Source organism: Rhinichthys klamathensis, unplaced genomic scaffold (assembly GCF_029890125.1).
Source record: "Rhinichthys klamathensis goyatoka isolate OS25496 unplaced genomic scaffold, OSU_Roscu_1.1 h1tg000025l_1, whole genome shotgun sequence".
Lineage (NCBI taxonomy): Eukaryota > Metazoa > Chordata > Actinopteri > Cypriniformes > Leuciscidae > Rhinichthys > Rhinichthys klamathensis.
Genome location: NW_026606576.1, coordinates 497,501 through 515,756, shown reverse-complemented (window position 1 = coordinate 515,756; position 18,256 = coordinate 497,501). Strand labels below are relative to the sequence as shown.

Genomic DNA, 18,256 nt, shown 5'->3' with positions numbered 1-18,256 from the left:
AGATGTTTTTACCGCGGTGTTTTACTGTAGATCTGCAGATGTTTTTACCGCTGTGTTTTACTGTAGAGCTGCAGATGTTTTTACCGCGGTGTTTTACTGTAGAGCTGCAGATGTTTTTACCGTGGTGTTTTACTGTAGATCTGCAGATGTTTTTACCGCGGTGTTTTACTGTAGAGCTGCAGATGTTTTCACCGCGGTGTTTTACTGTAGATCTGCAGATGTTTTTACCGCGGTGTTTTACTGTAGATCTGCAGATGTTTTTACCGCGGTGTTCTACTGTAGATCTGCAGATGTTTTTACCGCGGTGTTTTACTGTAGAGCTGCAGATGTTTTTACCGCGGTGTGTTTTACTGTAGAGCTGCAGATGTTTTTACCGCGGTGTTTTACTGTAGATCTGCAGATGTTTTTACCGCGGTGTTTTACTGTAGAGCTGCAGATGTTTTTACCGCGGTGTTTTACTGTAGAGCTGCAGATGTTTTTACCGCTGTGTTTTACTGTAGAGCTGCAGATGTTTTTACCGCTGTGTTTTACTGTAGAGCTGCAGATGTTTTTACCGCTGTGTTTTACTGTAGAGCTGCAGATGTTTTTACCGCGGTGTTTTACTGTAGATCTGCAGATGTTTTTACCGCGGTGTTTTACTGTAGAGCTGCAGATGTTTTTACCGCTGTGTTTTACTGTAGAGCTGCAGATGTTTTTACCGCGGTGTTTTACTGTAGATCTGCAGATGTTTTTACCGCTGTGTTTTACTGTAGAGCTGCAGATGTTTTTACCGCGGTGTTTTACTGTAGAGCTGCAGATGTTTTTACCGCTGTGTTTTACTGTACAGCTGCAGATGTTTTTACCGCGGTGTTTTACTGTAGAGCTGCAGATGTTTTTACCGTGGTGTTTTACTGTAGAGCTGCAGATGTTTTTACCGCGGTGTTTTACTGTAGATCTGCAGATGTTTTTACCGCGGTGTTTTACTGTAGAGCTGCAGATGTTTTTACCGCGGTGTTTTACTGTAGATCTGCAGATGTTTTTACCGCGGTGTTTTACTGTAGATCTGCAGATGTTTTTACCGCTGTGTTTTACTGTACAGCTGCAGATGTTTTTACCGCGGTGTTTTACTGTAGATCTGCAGATGTTTTTACCGCTGTGTTTTACTGTACAGCTGCAGATGTTTTCACCGCGGTGTTTTACTGTAGAGCTGCAGATGTTTTTACCGTGGTGTTTTACTGTAGATCTGCAGATGTTTTTTCCGCGGTGTTTTACTGTAGAGCTGCAGATGTTTTTACCGCGGTGTTTTACTGTAGATCTGCAGATGTTTTTACCGCGGTGTTTTACTGTAGATCTGCAGATGTTTTTACCGCGGTGTTTAACTGTAGATCTGCAGATGTTTTTACCGCGGTGTTCTACTGTAGATCTGCAGATGTTTTTACCGCGGTGTTTTACTGTAGAGCTGCAGATGTTTTTACCGCGGTGTTTTACTGTAGAGCTGCAGATGTTTTTACCGCGGTGTTTTACTGTAGAGCTGCAGATGTTTTTACCGCGGTGTTTTACTGTAGATCTGCAGATGTTTTTACCGCGGTGTTTTACTGTAGATCTGCAGATGTTTTACCGCGGTGTTTTACTGTAGAGCTGCAGATGTTTTTACCGCTGTGTTTTACTGTAGAGCTGCAGATGTTTTACCGCGGTGTTTTACTGTAGATCTGCAGATGTTTTTACCGCGGTGTTTTACTGTAGATCTGGAGATGTTTTTACCGCGGTGTTTTACTGTAGATCTGCAGATGTTTTTACCGCGGTGTTTTACTGTAGTGCTGCAGATGTTTTTACCGCTGTGTTTTACTGTAGAGCTGCAGATGTTTTTACCGCGGTGTTTTACTGTAGAGCTGCAGATGTTTTTACCGCGGTGTTTTACTGTAGATCTGCAGATGTTTTTACCGCTGTGTTTTACTGTAGAGCTGCAGATGTTTTTACCGCGGTGTTTTACTGTAGAGCTGAAGATGTTTTTACCGCTGTGTTTTACTGTAGATCTGCAGATGTTTTACCGCGGTGTTTTACTGTAGAGCTGCAGATGTTTTTACCGCTGTGTTTTACTGTAGAGCTGCAGATGTTTTACCGCGGTGTTTTACTGTAGAGCTGCAGATGTTTTTACCGCTGTTTTACTGTAGAGCTGCAGATGTTTTTACCGCGGTGTTTTACTGTAGATCTGCAGATGTTTTACCGCGGTGTTTTACTGTAGAGCTGCAGATGTTTTTACCGCTGTGTTTTACTGTAGAGCTGCAGATGTTTTACCGCGGTGTTTTACTGTAGAGCTGCAGATGTTTTTACCGCTGTGTTTTACTGTAGAGCTGCAGATGTTTTTACCGCTGTGTTTTACTGTAGAGCTGCAGATGTTTTTACCGCTGTGTTTTACTGTAGAGCTGCAGATGTTTTACCGCGGTGTTTTACTGTAGAGCTGCAGATGTTTTACCGCTGTGTTTTACTGTAGAGCTGCAGATGTTTTACCGCGGTGTTTTACTGTAGAGCTGCAGATGTTTTTACCGCTGTGTTTTACTGTAGAGCTGCAGATGTTTTTTCCGTGGTGTTTTACTGTAGAGCTGCAGATGTTTTTACCGCGGTGTTTTACTGTAGAGCTGCGGATGTTTTTACCGATGTGTTTTACTGCAGATCTGCAGATGTTTTTACCGCGGTGTTTTACTGTAGAGCTGCAGATGTTTTTACTGCGGTGTTTTACTGTACCGGAGCTGAAATGGCTACAGTTACAAGATCGGGTATTAATTGTATTATTCACATAAGCTCTTTTTTTTCTTCTTTTTCTTTATAGATGGAGATTCCACTGCTACAAAGGTATTCACTCGTGTTTTTAAGATAAAGAATTTATGAATGACATGAATGATCATTTACAACACATTTAACTTTCAGAATTTATTTGTTAGGATTTGATTGAACTATTTAAGTGTTGTTATTAAATTAAACGTATGAATTGTGCATAAAAAGACCTATTAGTAAATGCTCATTTATTATAGTTTTTATAATGCATTTAAATGGTTATCAGACATCCTAGATCATCTGTTGGGTTTCCAGACATGAGGCCATAACACGGATCTGTGTGTTTGACAGGTTTATTGAGAGACCGGAACAGGAGATCTCACTAGAGGACTTCCAGAACTTCCTAATTGAACATCAGAAGGTTAGATATGCGTTTATTCACTGTATTGCTCGAACCAAACCAGCCATCACCGTATCTTCACATTAATTGGATGCATATTTTTTTGCATAGTAGAGTGGGTTGTTGAGGGAAGAGAATCTGTACTTCAGATGTTTGGTAATAACCGTTCCAAATAAATATGTGTGTGTGTGTGTGTGTGTGTGTGTGTGTGTGTGTGTCCTCAGGAGCTTTGGGCCACAGACAATAACAAGGTGCAGGAGTTCATGTTCCACTACCTGAAGGATCCTCTGCGAGAGATCGAGCAGCCGTACTATCATCAAGACGAGGTGAACTTTACATTGACATTTATGAATCTGGCAAACGCATTCTTGCAAAGTGACTAGTGCGTTTACTCAGCATGTGCGTTCCCAGGGAATCAAACCCATAACAGTGGCGTTGCAAGCGCACGCTTTACCCACATCACCACTTCCTGCTTCGCTGCAGTATCGTGTGACCTCAGATTTGCTTGTTTGATATGTTAATCCGCCTCTTCTTTACTTAATTCGTTGCTAATGAATTTCCTGTTCTATTATTTGCGAGTATTTAAATTAAGTATTTGTATTCAACTTTCCTGAAAAAGATGTCATCTTGTTTAAACTTTGAATTATTTCGTAACGTGATTATAATCTTTGCATATAGTTAATATTGAAAGAAAATGTTTATAAAAAAATTATGTTTGACACGCATTCCTCATTTATTTTAGTAAATAATTGGAGTAGCTATTTTACACACACATCATAAAGGTGTCTACAAAGTAAAGCATAAATTCAGCATCTTTTTTAGAAAATGAAAATCGGAAAGAGCATTTCCTGGTTCATGTTCCTTTTACTGATAAGAACCCCTTGTCGTATTTTGCACTCTTTCAAGAAAACTGGAGCGCTCAAGCGGTTGTGTAGTTTGGTGTTGTTCAGGTCTACATCAGCTGTGCAGAGCTCTGTCTTCAGTTTCAGCATGCTGACGTTAACTTGTCTTGTGGTTCTCAGTTCCTCACGTATCTGTTCTCTAAAGAGAACACTATCTGGGACTCGCAGCTCGATCAGGTGCGGCCAGAGGACATGAACAACCCCCTGTCCCACTACTGGATCTCCTCTTCCCACAACACGTGAGTAGAGGCGTGGCTCTGCTCCCCCTGAGCTGCTCACCGAAGCACATTTCAGTATGAGAACAGTTCTGATTAAACTGACACTTTTAAGAGGCTGTGTGTTTATTAATGTTCTCTCTATAAGGGTATCTAGTAACTAGTGGTCTAAAGATAACGTCCATCCTTTTTTATTTTGTAGTTTATCCATTGGTTAGATAGATAGATAGTTAGTTCGTTAGTGTATAATCCCACTCAAAGAACCAAAATGTTAGATGATGGGGAAAAGGTTGGTTGGTTGTTTAGTTGGTGCATAAAATGAATCCCCTTCAATGAATCAAAACACCCTGTTAGATCAGGGGTGTCCTGGCCTGCTCCTGGAGGGCCATAGTTAGTTAGTTAGTTAGTTAGTTAGTTAGTTAGTTAGTTAGTTAGTTAGTTGGTTGGTTAGTTAGTTAGTTAGTTAGTAACAAAATGTTAGATGATAGGAAAAAGGTTGGTTGGTTAGTTATTTTGGTTCTTTGATGGAGAATCACACCACCCAACTAACCAACCCATCATCTTTTTCCATCATCTAAAATTTTGTTTCTCACAACTAACTAACCAATGAACTAACTATCCAAACCTTCCCCCATCATCTAATAGTTGGGTAGTGTGATTCTCCATCAAAGACTAAAAAAAATAGATGATGGGGGATTGGTTAGTTTGTTAGTTGTTAGAAACAAAATGTAAGATGATTGGGAAACGGTTGGTTAGTTGGTTGTTAGAAACAAAATCTTAGATAATGGGGAAGGGTTGGTTGGTTGGTTAGTTAGTTGAGTAGTGTGATTCTCCATCAAAGAACCAACATATTAGATAATGGGTGAAGGTTTGGTTAGTTGTTAGAAACAAAATGTTAGATGATAGGGGAAGGATTGGTTGGTTGATTAGTTTGTTGGTTACTAAGTGTATACAATCAGCCCCCCTCAAAGAAAAGAAGGTTTGACCAGGGCGTCCAGACCTGCACCTGGAGGGCCAGTGTTAGTTAGTTACGTAGTTAGTTACGTAGTTAGTTACGTAGTTAGAAACAAAATCTTAGATGATAGGAAAAGGGTTGGTTGGTTAGTTATTTTGGTTCTTTGATGGAGAACCACACCACCCAACTAACTAACTAACCAACCCTTTTTCCATCATCTAACATTTTGTTTCTAATCACACTACCCAACTAACTATAAGATGATGGGGGAAGGTTTGGTTAGTTAGTTGTTAGAAACAAAATGATTGGGAAATAGTTGGTTAGTTAGTTAGTTGTTAGAAACAAAATCTTAGATAATGAGGAAGGGTTGGTTGGTTAGTTAGTTGGGTAGTGTGATTCTCCATCAAAGAACCAAAATATTAGATAATGGGGGAAGGTTTGGTTAGTTGGTTAGTTGTTAGAAACAAAATGTTAGATGATAGGGGAAGGATTGGTTGGTTGATTAGTTTGTTGGTTAGTAAGTGAGTCCCCCTCAAAGAAAAGAAGGTTTAATCAGTGGTGTCCAGACCTGCTCCTGGAGGGCCAGCGTCCCGTGACTCTATTAGCAGGATTACACACCCTGTGCTAGAGGAGGATGGTTGGGTTGGGTGTCTAGTTAGTTAGTGTATAAAATGATTCTCCCTTAAAGAGCCAAAATGTAAGATGATGGGGAAGGGTTTGGTCAGTTGGTTGGTTAGAGTATAGATTCAATCACCCTCTAAATAGTCAAAATGTTGGATGGGGAAAGAGTTAGTTTGTTGGTTAGATGTTTAGTTAGTTTTAGTTTTGTTTATTTATTTGTTTGTTTATTAGTTTTAGTTGGTTGGTTAGAGTATAAGTTAATCAACCTCAAAGAGGCTAAATGTTATAAGGGCAGGAGTTGGTTAGTTAGGTAGTTCGTTGGTTGGTTGGTTGGTTGGTTAGTTAGTTAGGTGGTTGGTTGGTTAGGTAGTTGGTTAGTTGGTTGGTTAGTTAGTTGGTTAGTTAGGCAGTTGGTTAGTTAGGTAGTTGGTTGGTTGATTAGTTTGTTGGTTGGTTAGTTAGGCAGTTGGTTAGTTGGTTGGTTGGTTGGTTAGTTGGTTAGTTAGAAAGTTAGTTGGTTGGTTGGTTAGTTAGGTAGTTGGTTAGCTAGTTATGTGGTTGGTTGGTTAGTTGGTTGGTTGGTTGGTTGGTTAGTTAGTTGGTTGGTTGGTTAGTTAGGCAGTTGGTTGGTTGGTTAGGTAGTTGGTTAGCTAGTTAGGTGGTTGGTTGGTTAGTTGGTTAGGTAGTTGGTTAGTTGGTTGGTTAGGTAGTTAGGTAGTTGGTTAGGTGGTTGGTTGGTTAGTTAAGTAGTTGGTTAGTTAGGTAGTTGGTTGGTTAGTTAGGCAGTTGGTTGGTTGGTTAGTTAGGTAGTTGGTTAGCTAGTTAGGTGGTTGGTTGTTTAGTTGGTTAGGTAGTTGGTTAGTTGGTTGGTTAGTTAGTTAGGTAGTTGGTTAGGTGGTTGGTTGGTTAGTTAGGTAGTTGGTTGGTTGGTTAGTTAGGTAGTAGATTAGTTGGTTGGTTGGTTAGTTAGGTAGTTAGATGTTTGGTTGGTTGGTTAGGTAGTTGGTTGGTTAGTTAGGTAGTTGGTTAGTTGGTTGGTTGGTTAGTTAGGTAGTTGGTTAGTTGGTTGGTTGGTTAGTTAGCACAGTACAACTTTCTCTAAGATGTCACAATATTACCATTATGCATAATCTTACACAAATGCACAGACCTTTATGTTCAAAGGACTATTTTTCTGGAGTGTTTTGGTGGTTGTGGATGGTGTGGTCCTCGTTGATGGGTGTCTGTTAGATGACATCACTGGAGTAGAGGACTGAATGAAACTCATGCACACACACAGCAACTAGAATTTAAAACCCTGATGAACAAGGCTCAGTAAAATGTTGAATAGATGCGCCACATCAGGTGTACTGTACACACAATATCCCTTCTCTTAGCGCTCTGAACTCTTTCATTATGGGGCGAGGTTCGCACAGCACTCATAAAAGTGATTTTAGCCAATATAGTTGGTCTAGCTAATCTATCATTATATTGACCTATTAAAAGTAGATTATTATTGGTTATGATTTTCACTGGAATTACTACTTTTGCTTATTTTATGCTTATCGTTTATTTTAATGAGAATCTTTGAGAGATTTTACAATAAGCAAATCAGATACCGCTTAAGAGTTTATTTCATGTGTTGAAAATCACATTAATGTAGAAACCCGTTTCCACCTCAGATTAAAAAAGGTGAATGTGACTATTTCTTGCTATTGTTACTTAATAGCTTTCGAATTTTAATGCTGTATCCAGTAGTCTAGTTATCAGTGTATGTGTGTGTATATATATACTGTTTACTTTAACAAAGAGTGTAGTGTGTATCTGTCAGTAACCTGTAGACCTTGAATAGAAACGCATGTCTGACATCAGCGGCTGAATCTAAAAAAGCCAGATGACGAGTGGACAGATTTCTACATCACTTCATATATGATATTTCAGACGGGTGAAGTGTTACTATGTTGTGTGGTGTCTTTCAATCAGGACTGATTTGAAATATTAGTATTTAGCTGTTTGCGGTTTGTTTCTCTCATGGTGTTTAACCGGTATAGCTAGATTATAAAGCCATTAGGTGGTTCAAAGGGAACCGGATAAAGACTGACAGAATGGAAAGAATTTTTGAACGTGTTTGTTCAGCGTGTGTTTATAAGCTGTAATAAATGTGAAAGGGTCGCTGATGCTGGCGTGTGAGGTGTGATGTGTGTATGGAGTAATGCAGACAGGTCTGACTCTGACGTGTGTGTGTGTGTGTGTGTTGGTATTTTTAGCTATCTGACGGGGGACCAGTTTTCCAGCGAGTCGTCTCTGGAGGCGTACGCCCGCTGTCTGCGGATGGGCTGCAGATGCATCGAGTGTAAGTCACAGCGCAACTCTATTATTAGCAATGATCAACGCTTCATATACAAATAGATTCTAAAATATTACCTTTCCAGAAACGAACATTTTGCAATGGTTGCATTGAACAATATATCATCAATACTTTCTCCCAGTTGTAAACTAGCAGGCTACAACAGTATGACACGATGCATCATGCATGCATTTATATTATTGAATTGGTAAATAAAAAATAAATAAAATAAAGAATATCCTCCAGTTTTAGTGTCCTAGGTTAGTAAAAAATCTGATTTTTTAATTTCTTTTGGTTTGTAAGTTGATATGGGTTGTTTGTTTTTGTTGTTCCGATTTGTTTTTCTTTTTCTGTTTTTTTTTCTTTTTCTTTTTAAAAATCATTTTCTGGATTTACTGGACACGCACAATAGCGATAAACAAACAAAAAGCACAGAAATCCATAACAATTGAATGATGCTTTTATTTATTTTTGTTTGATTGATTTATTTTAGGAGCTGAAATTTGTCTAATTTGAGATTAGAACTATTATTTCTTTTATAACTCTAACCGTAGGAGACTAGCATAGCAAGATCTGTTGTTTTATGATTTGTGGCATAATAAAATGAATAACTATACTCCAGTTTTAGCGTCCTCCTGTGCTCTGGGGTACAAATAAATAAATAAATAAATAAATATAAAATCTAAAGTTAATGGATTTGTTTGTTAGTTTAGGTTGGTTTGTTTATTTTTTATTTTTGTTCCTTATTTATTTGTAATTAATTTTCTAAATTTGACAAATGTATATAGTAAAAATAAACAATCAAACTAACATAAAACTGTATAACAATTCAATTGTATTTTATTTTTGCTTATTTAGTTTTTGTAAACTATAAATATTTATCATAACTATAAGACTAGACTTGTTAGACTCTAGTCTTCATTTCAACTGAATAATGTTTACTATTGTCTTTTAGAGCTACTTTACAGCAGGATTGAATTATGTTTTCATCATATTTTCCATATTTATCCCAATAAAGCTGTTTTAAAACAATATGTATTGTATAAAGTGCTCTGTGAATAAAGGTGGCTTGCGAGTTTTATGATTGTGGCATGTTGTTGTGTTTCTGGCAGCAGTTATAATGTGTGTGTGTGTGTGTGTTGCAGTGGACTGCTGGGACGGTCCTGATGGGATGCCTGTCATCTACCACGGCCACACCCTCACCACCAAGATCAAGTTCAACGATGTGCTTCAGACCATCAAAGAGCATGCCTTCGTCACGTCTGAGTGAGTGTCACATGACGTCTGCGCTCGTGTGATGATCACATGTGGTCATCTATTCAAGAATGTGCGGTAATCAGGTTGCGTTGCTTGTGTTTGCATGCAGCTATCCCATCATCCTCTCCATCGAGGACCACTGCAGTATTGTCCAGCAGAGAAACATGGCCGGCAACTTTAGGAGAGTGTTTGGAGACATGCTCCTGATCAAAGCGGTGGACATCTCCGCGGACGGCCTGCCCTCGCCCAATCAGCTCAAGAGGAAGATCCTCATCAAGGTGAGGCTCATTGGTCATGTGGCAGGAGACTGTGTGTTTGGCCACTCCAGACAGCTTGATTGTTGAATTGATGTGTCCAGCACAAGAAACTAGCCGAGGGAAGTGCGTACGAGGAGGTGTCGTCTTCAACGCCGTACTCGGAGAACGACATCAGCAACTCCATCAAGAACGGCATCCTGTACCTGGAGGACCCCATCAACCACGTGAGAGCCTCTCCCTCCACTCTTACGGGACAGGTGAATCTGTTGCTGATGATCTCATGATGAATGTGCACTGGTGTCGTCCTCACAGGAGTGGTACCCTCACTTCTTCGTCCTGACCAGCAATAAGATCTATTATTCTGAGGAGACGTCAAGTAATCAAGGGAACGAGGACGAGGAGGAGCACAGAGAGGTGAGGACAACAGCTAGATTCAGAATACGGTCCTTACAGTCGGAAACACTTTAAAATGTTCACTTTGTCACAATGTCGTTAGTGTGTATGTACATGAACAATGAGGGTTCGAGTTAAGGTTGGGACTGAGCTTCCTGGGCCGAGAAATTCACTTTTATTTGTCGGATGACGCAAAGCACGTGACTTTTGACAGTCGGATCGGCAGAGGGTTATTAATAGAGCCGTTATTGTACGAGAAGGTTTATTATGAAACTTCTATCGTACTTCGTCTACTCTTCAAAAGGCATTATGGTAGAAATGGAGCACTATGGCAACAGCTTGCCCACTTAATATTAGGTGTATAATTTATATAATGAGATATTTATATAATTGATTATTTTGGATATCAGGTACAATACATGGCAAATTTTCTCAAGGAAAACAAATCTCTTAACTAATGCTGTAAACTATGGGGGTCAGTTGTAGCCTACTATAATATTGAAGGTAAAAATGAACTGATTTGTAGCTATACAAACACTTAAATTACACTTATTTATTTTTATAATAATAAAGTTATATGAAATATAAACATTTAAATGGTGGCTGTCATAAAAACTTGCCAGATTTATTCAAACATGCATTAAATATCGAAGAACATTAAAAATTATAATGAATATGTAATATGGTGCATATATTTAGCAAAATGCTCCTCTCTAGAGTTAATTTTTCTAGCTGACTAACGAGTTTATGGTCACATATGGTTTTTCTGAGGTAAATGTGACGTTACATGACATTGTTTACAAGCTGTTTTACTGACGTCTTTCCACGGTTGAAACACTGAGCGATTCCATGTGAAAGATACGGATTTCGATAAGTTGTACTCTATCTTTTAACACACTTTCAGACGCTCGTTCATGTTTATTTGGCGCTGTAACTGGTATTATTAAGGCGGAAGAGGAGATCATGAGCTTCTCTTGAGCTGAGCCAGAGCGATCTCACGCCACAGCGACAAAACGGTATTTATGTTTTTGAATTTCGTAAGAAAATTTCGTCATTTGAGACTTTATTTAATATCACTAGTAACAAAGCACAAAGATTATTGCGATTTATTGGATGGGATGCTCGCTACAATGTTCCATACATTCATCAAATGAAAACAGGATGACTAATCGATTCTTGAGATTTAAGAATCGATATCGGTTCGTAAAAATAAGAATCGATTAATATCGAGAAATCAATGTTTTTTACCCAGCCCTAATAACTCCACTTTAAACAGACCCATATCACCAAACCTGTCTCCATCATTAAACTTGTTGTACCGTCAGCTCTGTTTAACACCGTCCAAATAAAATCCCCAGGTTTCTGTCTGGGACTTTCTATAACTCTGTTTCCCCAGAAGTTCCTGTGCTGCTTTCGATTCAGTCATTTATTACATTTTTTGCCCAGGTTAATGCTCAAAATACTTTAAAGTAGCTTCCTCAATGCTGATGAATATATTGTTTCCCATTTGTTATTTTAACAAGTGGTTAGTTTTGCTATAGAATAACACGCTCACTTTCACACAATTCACATTAGAGGTGGGCAATATGACCAAAATTTCATTTTATTTCACTATAATGATATATACATCGCAATATAGTTATTTTGCTTTAAATAAGGTTTTTGTATGATATAAATTTTTTTGATATCATTGAAATTTCATAATTCTCAATATCACAATAAAACTAGCCTACCCGAAAAACGTGTGTACATTAAATATACATTTATTCTAATTAAAGTTACTGAAGTCATTCAGTCAAAAGCAGTGAGTGATTTAATCTTTTTCTTTGATTGTCTAGTGAACATTAATGACAGGAATATTAGGCTGCTGTCACTTTAAGAGCGAATGCACGGATCTAATATACTGACACACATCTGGTTTCTCTCTCAACCGTTTACGTTCACTGAAGACGTGAATGTCTGTGTTTATGAGGATACTTGCAAAGGCATGGTCACTGACACATAAGTGTGTGTATTTAACTGTTCAAACTCAATTAGGCGGCAAAAAGCCCTCAGTTCAGTTCTCACGCACGCTCTTCATGCGCGAGCGTCGTTTAGAAACCATCGCGAGCTCATATAGCGGAAACAGTTCTCTTTTTAGCTGCTTATTGTGTGTCAACGGTTTAAGATCGCATGCACATTATAAGCATGCAAATGAGTGTGTGAAACCGCAATGGAGATGGTTGTCCAAAATTTCTACTGGTTGACATATTTATACCATTAATATTAATAATAATAATAATAATATTAATAGTAATAAAATGTTGTTACATTTATATAGCGCTTTTCTCAACAGTCAAATCGCTTTACATATGAAGGGGGGAACACTAGGGCTGTCACTTTACGTTCGAAAATCGATTGCACAATCGATCGGACCAACCAACACAAGTTTCGAAAACCAAAACAGGGAATCGATTTTAACGGCCTTTTTTTTTTTTTTTACCAAAATGTGTTTTAGGAGGACAGATCAATACAGGACACAGAACATGTAGGATGCTGGAAAATAACAATGTCTTTTCTGTTCACCAAATGCTTTTTAATATTCGCTATTACTTCAATGCAAGTGAACAAGCGCGCCGTTATTTGTTGCGCAGTGACGTGTGTGTTCAAGTAAGCCAGAAATGAGCAGATTCTGCAATAAGCTGTATTTAATATATCATGAGGATCACGAGTTGCGTATTTGAGCTTAATCCGCGCAGATTTGGCTTACACGAACTTCCCCAGCAAAGTGAGTAAACATAGAAACACGCCAGATTGGCTCGTGATTTGACCGCGTTTCCCGCCAAAGTTCATTTTTACCCGCATTTGGCGGGTCGAGGGTGTTAATTTCAATCCCTGAATGTTGCGCTCCTGTTTGTCATTGTGCACGAAACTTCACGCCAATAAATCATCAGGAATATTGCTGACTTGCGCGTCTCAAGTGCCTCTTTACGCTCGTCCTAATGCCTGTTAGGTGTCCGTGGATTTGCCTGTATTTGGTGTTGAAAATGGAAACGTCTTTAGACATGGAAAATCGATTTTACAATACTTGTGTGTCAAAAATCGAACAGCATTTTTTCACAAAAGTGGCAGCCCTAGGGAACACCATTACCGTTATACATCAGCCACACCTAACTCCCGGTAAAAGGAAAGCAGTGGTGTCTGTGTGATTGAACGCCTGCGTCCTCGTGTTCTTCAGATCAGTAACGGCATGGACCAGCACGTGACGGAGAAGTGGTTTCACGGTAAGCTGGGAGCGGGACGGGACGGGCGTCAGATCGCGGAGCGTCTGCTGTCGGAGTATTGCCTGGAGACCGGCGCGCCCGACGGCTCCTTCCTGGTGCGCGAGAGCGAGACCTTCGTGGGAGACTACACGCTCTCCTTCTGGTAACCACAGCCGTGCCTCGGCATGCCCAGAGGAGCAGGTCACCCATCGTTTACTGGGAAACAGGAACGGCTGTATAGTAAAGGTTTCTGTTGTTCCCTCTCCTCAGGCGGTCCGGCCGCGTTCAGCACTGCAGGATTCACTCTCGCCAGGAAGCCGGCAGCCCCAAGTTCTACCTGACGGATAACCTGGTGTTCGACACTCTGTTTGCGCTCATCACACATTACCAGCAGGTTCCTCTGCGCTGCAACGAGTTCGAGATGAAGCTGACCGAGCCTGTGCCACAAACCAATGCTCACGAGAGCAAAGAGTGAGTCCTACACACACACACACACATCTCAACTGAGGAATCATTTACTCACCCTTCAAGTTTTTCCAAACCTGTTTGAATTTCTTTCTTCTGCTGAACACAACAGATATTTTGAAGAATGTGGGTAAACAATCAGTTGATGGACTGCATTGACTGCCATGATATGCATAAAAAACTGAACTGTCACTTTAAGAATAAGGATGTGAGAGTTTTGGTCAAGTATGATCACAAAGTATTATTTCATTTGTGACCTACAGTGATATTATCACGTTATGATGTACAGTTCTGAGGATGGATAACAGTGGACTATCTTTCTACTAAACTTTTTGAAATAAGAGAACTTCTCAAAGAATAAGCAGCAAAATATGATAACATCTGCTTCGAATATGGGCCGAAACAATAATTGGGGGGAGAAAAAAAGTGCTTTGGAAAAGCCACAAGAAATGTTGTATTTTATATGCATGGCCAATTACATTACAATGGCCAATAAATAAGTTAAATGGTGTAAAAATAAATAGATTGAGCTCTTTTGAGTGTAATATATTCTTTTGAGTGTAATACTGTTGATTATCTAAATGTATACAAGGACACCTTAAAATAAAGGGTTACACTTTATTGTAAGGTGTCATTGTTACAGTGTAATTATATATGTAAGTACCAAGTCATATTAATTACTCAGGGTTAGGGTAGGATTAGGTTGAGGGTTAGTTGCATGTAAGTATGCATAATTTACTGTTATTACTACGGTAAGTACATGTAACATATGAAACAAGGACAGTGTAAAATAAAGTCGTCCTGCTTCCAAACTGGCCTCTCGTCTCGCAGGGAATAGCCACAGTGGATGTGGAGCGGGGGTTTGTGTGTTTCCTGTCTTGTTTTCCCGGTCTAATTCCAGCATGTGTGTGTGTGTGTGTGTTTTGCGCGCAGGTGGTACCACGCGTGCCTGTCCCGCAGCCAGGCCGAGAACATGCTGATGAGAGTCCCGCGTGACGGGGCTTTCCTCGTCAGGAAGAGAACAGAAGTCAACTCTTTCGCCATTTCCTTCCGGTAAAATCCGCACTCCCGCTTTCATGTTTCTATCGCGTCCTTGTGTCTGTAGTTCTCCTCACTCTCGCTTGCTCTCTCAGGGCGGAGGGCAAGATAAAGCACTGCCGTGTGCAGCAGGAGGGACAGACGGTGGTCTTGGGCACTTCTGAGTTTGACAGTCTAGTAGATTTGATCAGTTACTATGAGAAACATCCACTGTACCGCAAGATGAAGCTGCGCTACCCCATCAACGAGGAAACACTGGAGAAGATCGGGACTGCGGTGAGTGTGTCTGGAGTAACTTGCATCTCATCTAATCTCTCCTTAAAACCATAGTTTACCTTGAAAATGAATATTCTGTCATTTATTTATACCTTCATGTCGTTACAAACCTGCATGACTTTCTTCTGTGCAACACAAAAGAAGAAACCAGTTTTGAAACCAGACTTCCATTTGTCCATTTGACTTTTCACAAAATATAATTTACGTTCCACAGAAGACAGATTGGCTCTGTTTACAGCTGGTGTTAAGATGTGTTTCGGTCGATCGGATCACTAGTGGACGACGCTAAACACAGGTGTAAACGGGTCTAAAATGTTTTGAGCTCGTCCACTTTCAGCCACTTCCAGAGGGAGAAAACACATCCGGCCGGATTGCTTTAGTAGTGTAAACGCTCATGTGGTCGAATGTGTTCAAACAGCCACAAAAGACCGTCTTCTCTCCGTCTACTGAACTAATGCGTAACATTATTGGAAGAGCTCTAGACAGACGGGGTTTAAACTGTCGGCTGGAGACACAAGTTTGGTTTGAAGATGAAAAACATATCAAGCACAATGTTCTCTCACCATTCCTGATTTCTAACACACACACACACACACACACACACACACACACACACACACACACACACACACACACACACACACACACACTCACAGCGTTCGGCTGGTCTTGTGTCTCAGAGCAGAAACTAAAGCTGATTCTCTCCGTGTGTTTCCCGTCGTCTCCGGGCGCGTTCATGTGTAAATTACATGAGCTAATTTTATTCATTAGATCGAAAGATCTGAAAAGCCCATACATTTCCCCGCCCATAGTCCCTCCGCTTGAAGAAATCAGGACAGAAGTGGTGGAAAGTGGACAAAAGAGACGATTAAAACACCAGGTGTGAACAGGAATGTGTCTCCCTCGTCCACTTGTGATCCGATCCACCAAAACACTCTTAACACCAGGTGTGAACAGGGCCATAGTCATGGACATGAGGGCAGAACGACAGACATTTTTGGTGAATTTCTCAAAACCTGCCTTATCTAGTGTGGAAACTGAGTTACAATAAGTGCTTCTGACTGAGTGGTCCCCATTTTTTTTTTTTAATGGAAGTTCCTCTGAAAGAGCTCCAGTTAGCTATACTAGCTATAATTAGCTATACTAACTAGCTATAATCAGTATCTGGAGAGGAAAGCGTAGGTCTGCTGCAAGTCTCCGGTGTCACGCCTACAGTCCGACGCGCACCGAAACCCCCAGCTCTGACGGGACACACACTAATACCAGCTCACTGAGATGATGACGTCATGAAGTTCTCGCGCTGCTCTCCTGCCACCATCACATATCTCGCCCAAAGATCTCGCCGCTCGCTTGTGCATTCAGGTCACACTCATTATATATGCTCTAGAGTGCAAACGTCCTCGTGTTTTGCTCCGGGACAATTGAGGGTACATTTTCTGTCATGTGCAGGAATTTAATATGAAGATTGTGTAAAGTCGTGTATCACTGAATGTAAATAATATATACCGTTATAAACATAGATATCTATCGGTACAATATGCGTCACATGACTAAACGTGTCATAGTTTACACACAGTCCACACTACAACACGCAAACGCTGTTTAATCCACATGGGAGAGCGTCTTCAAACGGCTTCAAAAAACACTAAAATCCTCTTAGGAAATGAGTTGAGAATTTTTTTAAGATACATTACATTTATTTACAAGTTCATAAGAGTGCAATTTTTGAAAAAATCTGAAGAAGTTCTCAAATATTTTCTTAGGAATAAAATGACAGAAGTTGGTGTTTTCTGAAAGAGCGTGTATATATATATATATATATATATATATATATATATACACTCACCTAAAGAATTATTAGGAACACCTGTTCAATTTCTCATTAATGCAATTATCTAATCAACCAATCACATGGCAGTTGCTTCAATGCATTTAGGGGTGTGGTCCTGGTCAAGACAATCTCCTGAACTCCAAACTGATGTCAGAATGGGAAAGAAAGGTGATTTAAGCAATTTTGAGCGTGGCATGGTTGTTGGTGCCAGACGGGCCGGTCTGAGTATTTCACAATCTGCTCAGTTACTGGGATTTTCACGCACAACCATTTCTAGGGTTTACAAAGAATGGTGTGAAAGGGGAAAAACATCCAGTATGCGGCAGTCCTGTGGGCGAAAATGCCTTGTTGATGCTAGAGGTCAGATGAGAATGGGCCGACTGATTCAAGCTGATAGAAGAGCAACTTTGACTGAAATAACCACTCGTTACAACCGAGGTATGCAGCAAAGCATTTGTGAAGCCACAACACGCACAACCTTGAGGCGGATGGGCTACAACAGCAGAAGACCCCACCGGGTACCACTCATCTCCACTACAAATAGGAAAAAGAGGCTACAATTTGCAAGAGCTCACCAAAATTGGACAGTTGAAGACTGGAAAAATGTTGCCTGGTCTGATGAGTCTCGATTTCTGTTGAGACATTCAGATGTTAGAGTCAGAATTTGGCGTAAACAGAATGAGAACATGGATCCATCATGCCTTGTTACCACTGTGCAGGCTGGTGGTGGTGGTGTAATGGTGTGGGGGATGTTTTCTTGGCACACTTTAGGCCCCTTAGTGCCAATTGGGCATCGTTTAAATGCCACGGCCTACCTGAGCATTGTTTCGTACTTTACTGTCCCATGAGGCCACAGGAGAGCGACACCAGTGGGGAACGCTGTGTTTTTCTGCAGTGAGCGCATGGCAATACATCAATAACTCATAGGTGTCCATGTAAACGTAACTAGTGTCGTAACGTAATGCTTTTTAAGGGAGTTAAAATAAATTATTTTATATCATTATTTTAAACAAGGCTGTCTCAAAGTGGTGCGCGCTGTTGTAGAAATATTCTGCTTTTCTAAAAAATAATGTTCTTAAGTTAGAAAATAAGAAATTAGAAATTCCTTCACAGTCTTTCATGGGAACTGCCGTTCCATAATTTGCAAGGATGTCAGATTTACCTTTTAAGTGAACGTGCTCTCTCTCTCTCTGTGTGTGTGTGTGTGTGCAGGAGCCTGATTATGGTTCGCTGTACGAGGGCCGTAACCCTGGATTCTACGTGGAAGCCAATCAGATGCCCACGTTTAAGGTACCTGTGCTCTCTAGCTGCATGTAGACAGTGTTTC

The 18,256-nt window shown here is 40.2% G+C and overlaps 1 protein-coding gene across 1 annotated transcript in view; it reads left to right on the top strand.

Moving 5' to 3' along the window:
* The window catches only part of plcg1 (phospholipase C, gamma 1), a 55,141-nt gene that overhangs the window by 16,901 nt on the left and 19,984 nt on the right, over positions 1-18,256 (top strand). Inside the window, 14 exon segments of the mRNA XM_056243118.1 lie at positions 2,807-2,829; positions 3,103-3,172; positions 3,376-3,477; positions 4,174-4,292; positions 8,091-8,176; positions 9,316-9,436; positions 9,537-9,705; positions 9,786-9,908; positions 9,997-10,098; positions 13,295-13,482; positions 13,590-13,790; positions 14,718-14,837; positions 14,918-15,098; positions 18,142-18,219. Of these exon segments, the coding sequence (XP_056099093.1) occupies positions 2,807-2,829; positions 3,103-3,172; positions 3,376-3,477; positions 4,174-4,292; positions 8,091-8,176; positions 9,316-9,436; positions 9,537-9,705; positions 9,786-9,908; positions 9,997-10,098; positions 13,295-13,482; positions 13,590-13,790; positions 14,718-14,837; positions 14,918-15,098; positions 18,142-18,219 (1,683 nt within the window).